Raw genomic sequence first — 4,175 nt, 5'->3', positions numbered from 1 at the left:
AAATTTATTATTATTGTTTTGTCTTATAATTTTGAGATTTTTAAAATAAAAAAATTGTATTCACTTGCTTCAAAATGCGTGTGATCACGCGTTTATCCAAAACCATTTTAATGCTACATAAGCTCGATCAATGGTCAGAGGGGTTTAAAAAATAGAGTTTCATCATGTTTAAGGGTTCATTTGGCAAAGTAACGAGTATAAGGGTTCAACTGACAAACAAATACAAGTACGGGGGTCTCTCAGGTCATTCCGCCTTCTAAGTGTAACATTTAGCTTGTAATCTGGACATCCTTCCACAGTGAACTCATTCCACCATGAATGTACCAATTCCTTGAACCCCTCCACTTTTAACCACCAATTTTCAAACTTAAAGTTTGATCTTTTATGTTCCCAGTCTCGTCAGTGATCAGACATTGCTCAAGTCATTAGCTTTTGTGTAATGTTCTTAAAGCTCTCCTCCCACTCCATAGAGAACAAGAATTTATCGAGTCTGGCCGCACTAGGATGATTGACTCCCTTGAACCATGTGAATTTTCCTCCACTCATGTGAGGATCATGCAGTTCCATTTCTTCGATCCAACTTGTAAAATCAGTCATTACATTAGTGATTCTATTGCACCCTCTTCTTTACCCCATACTTCTGATTGTGTTGAAATCACCACATGCCACCCCATGTCCCCCACATAATTCTTTAACTGCAAATATCTCTTCCCAGCAAGCCAATTTCTCTTCTCTGGTATGTGGACCATGAAATGTTGACCCATCTCGACTTGAGCCCCCCCCTAGTTCCTACTGTCCCACATGATTAAGATTCCCCCCTTTGCTACCTTCTGCCTCCATATACCCACATTTCATCCATCTGCATGACCAAAGCTGTTTGGCTAAGTCTTCTACTCCCGTATGTACTTTTGTTTCTTGCAAGCAATATATGTTTGCCTTCCATTTCTGAAATAAACTTTTGATCAGTACTCTGCTACTCTGTCTATTGAGCCCCCTCACATTCCAAGTGATTAATTTGACTTTCATTTATAAGTCAAAGATAAATTTCTCCCACTGTTCCTGGCCCCTTCTACCACTTCATTCAAGTTTGATTTTAGATTTCTTAACTCATTCTTGCCAATTCCTCTACTTTTTGGAGTTGTAGTTGTCTTCTCTTAGCCTTTTTTTAAAAATCTAAAGCAGCTTTCCTTTCATCAATTCTCATAAGAAGAGCTAGTGTTTCTTTCTCGGAACCTACAAAAGCTACCCCGTAGGTGTTGCTCAGCTCTAAGATATGGGAGTTAACCCAATTTGAAGCTTCTGTTTCCACTACTTCTTGGGTGTTGGGTGATTGAATATTCACAGGCTCTGCGTTGATTATCAGTTGGATTTGTAAATCCCTTTCAGCTTCTTGCGATTCACAAGCCCTTGTATCATCAACTCTCTCTTCTATGGATAATTTATTTTCGACCTCTAGAGTTAGGTCGACTAATGCCTCTCTTATTAGATATCTAAATTATTTTTAGCTGAATCTCTGCACCCATTTCCATACATGTATCCATACCCCCGAATCTTTAGTTTGATCATGAAAGATCCGACCTCTAGATCCACCCTCTAACTGGACACCCACTCCCGATTCCGTGAAACTTTATTTTATCCGGATCTTACTACTATAATCTTATTGGAGAATTCTTTTAGAGAAACATGATATGCTAATATTATTTTTTTAGCAAGAAAAGTATTGAAAATACCCCTGAACTTGGCGCCAATTGTTAGTTTCGTCACTGAACTATTGACAGCCTTAAAAACACCCCCTCTACTTGACTAACTAAACTTAGATACACCCCGATCAGTGATCTCAAATTCTTGTAGGAGTATGGGCTAATAATAAAAAGTCGAGAGAAGTGTTAAAAACACCCCTAAATTTGATGAGAATTTAGGGGTGTATTTCACTGATGTTGCAAGATCGAGGGTGTTTTTAAGTTCAGTTAGTCAAGTAAAGGGGTGTTTTTAAGGCTATGAATAGTTTAAGGATGAAACTAATAATTTGCGCCTAGTTTAGGGATGTTTTCAATACTTCTCTCTACTTTAGCCTATACTTCTTAATATTTTTCTTCAGTTGTGTCTTATGCCAAGTGGATGAGATATTCAAATTTAGCAGCAAATGAAATAATTTTAAACATGCCCCTGAACAATTCAAATGGTTCAAATATTACCCCTAAGCAATTAAAAAGGTTCAAATACCCCGACTCGGTTTTTGCTGTTAGTGCGTTGGGCAATATTTGGACCTTGTTAATTGTTTAGGAGTTTGAACCATCAGAGTATGGTAGGGGTTTTAAACCAAATCCAATAGAGCAGGGGCAGTTTCTGTCCTTTTCCATTTACAACACCTTGTTTACACCAATAATGAAACAAAAGTAAACAGTTCATCTTGATTTTCTGAATAGAGTTTCCTTGATCTTCAAAACACCGATCATACCCTTCGGGGTGGCCTAATGGTTTGGGCTTGGGACTTCCATGTTAGAGGCAGTGTTTTGGGAAGCGAGAAGCGGAAAAAAGCGACGAGGGCTCGCTTCACAGAAGCGAGAAGCGAAGCGCGCGCTTTTTTTAAGTAAAGCGATATTTAGTATAAAAATAAAAAAATATTAAATAACTGAATAGAGGTAATATATTCTTAGATTAAAAGTAAATAGATAGTCAATAATACTCATAAGTCATAACATATAAAGCAAAAAATCAAAAACATAATTAAATCACAAAAGAATCAAACTCCTATTCTTCAACAAGATCCTCAAACTCTTCAAGTGCCATAACCAAGGGTTCTACTTGGTCATCATCTTCTTCATCATCAGAAGGCTCATCAACAAGGTTTCGACTTGAACTGGAACCTCTAGCTCCTCTTTCATTGCCCCTTAAAGTACTCCTCCTAAAACTATAAATATTCTCCTCAACACCACTTGCCATAGAAACATCACCATAAGTGAGACTTTCTCCTTCATACACTTCTTCATCTTGGTGATCTTGGGGTGCTCCGGTTAACCATTCATTTGCCTCATCAATACTATCCAACAAAATTGGATCAATGGTATTACGAGCATTGTAACGACGCGCCAATGTTCTATTATATTTGATGAACACTAGATCATTGAGGCGTGTCAACTCAAGCCTATTTCTCTTTTTACTATGAATCTGCACATAGTAGAAAGGAATTAATAGGAGGACTTAGGATGATTAAGATACCTATTAATTTAGTAATAATGTAATGTAGTTTCTCACATGTTCATACACGCTCCAATTTCTCTCACAACCGGATGCGCTACAAGTTAAACTTTGCACTCTAATAGCAAACTGTTGCAAGTTTGGGACATTATGACCATATTGCATCCACCATTCAACTGTAGAAGAGTTATTTTAAAAGATGTGTAATAACTTAAAAGTTGAAGCTTTAAACACAATTAAAAGATGAAATTCTCACCTGGTGACCTTAAGGTTCTAGCTCTAATGGCTGATTCAATTCCAAGTAGGCCATCCGCTTTCATGTACACACCAAGCTCCTCCCCTATTTTGTCTTGCAAATTTTTATCTGGGATCATCCTCTCAACACATTTATGATATCCCTGCCACACATCTTCAGTTAAAGTCTTCATGTCATTATTTTTATAATAGAGCCCTGGGTTCAAAATGTGTCCCGCTGCATGCAAAGGTTGATGAAGTTGATCTGTCCACCTTGCATCAATGATTTCAAAAACACTCTTATATTTCCTTGTATCATAATTGAATGCCTTTTCAATACTTTCTTTGGCCCTGTCCATGGCTTCATAAATGTAACCCATTGGTGGTTTTTTCTCCCCATCCACCATACGAAGTACATGAATTAAAGGACCACCAACTCTAAGTGCTTGAACAACGTCATTCCAAAAAAATGGACTAATGATGTGTCTCGCAACTTCTTTACCAAGAGTTTCCTTTGAATAGATACTCTCATTCCATTCAGTTGACATACACAAGGTTTTCAATTTTTTCTTTTGCATATAAAAACTATACAAAGTCAAAAAAGCTGTTGCGAATCTTGTCTTGGCGGGTTTTACCAAATTTCTTTGCTTTGTGTATCTCCTCATCATATTCAACAACAATGCCCTTTGATTGATATAAGCATGTACCTTAACAGCCTTACCAAAAACTGTTAAAAAAAATGG

The 4,175-nt window shown here is 37.2% G+C and overlaps 2 protein-coding genes across 2 annotated transcripts in view; one reads left to right on the top strand and one right to left on the bottom strand.

Annotated features, from left to right (window-relative positions):
* Positions 1–4,169, bottom strand: LOC102590083 (uncharacterized). The gene is made up of 2 exons (XM_015307802.1): positions 3,256–4,169; positions 1–3,168 (listed from the first exon to the last, which is right to left on the bottom strand). Exons 1-2 carry the CDS (start codon positions 3,361–3,363, stop codon positions 2,752–2,754), a joined length of 525 nt encoding a protein of 174 aa, XP_015163288.1. The 5' UTR covers positions 3,364–4,169; the 3' UTR covers positions 1–2,751.
* LOC102590398 (K(+) efflux antiporter 4-like) overlaps positions 1–4,175 on the top strand; it is a 29,295-nt gene that overhangs the window by 16,950 nt on the left and 8,170 nt on the right. The window lies entirely within an intron of this gene.

This window comes from Solanum tuberosum, unplaced genomic scaffold (assembly GCF_000226075.1).
Source record: "Solanum tuberosum cultivar DM 1-3 516 R44 unplaced genomic scaffold, SolTub_3.0 scf00067, whole genome shotgun sequence".
Lineage (NCBI taxonomy): Eukaryota > Viridiplantae > Streptophyta > Magnoliopsida > Solanales > Solanaceae > Solanum > Solanum tuberosum.
Note: the sequence above shows the minus strand (reverse complement) of the source record. Positions and strands in the feature narration are given on the sequence as shown.

Coding starts and splice junctions, on each gene's coding strand:
- LOC102590083 (XM_015307802.1), bottom strand. CDS start 3,363: ATGCAATATGGTCATAATGTCCCAAACTTGCAACAGTTTGCTATTAGA. Junction 3,169..3,255: donor ATTGGAGCGTGTATGAACAT/GTGAGAAACTAC, acceptor TACTATGTGCAG/ATTCATAGTAAAAAGAGAAA.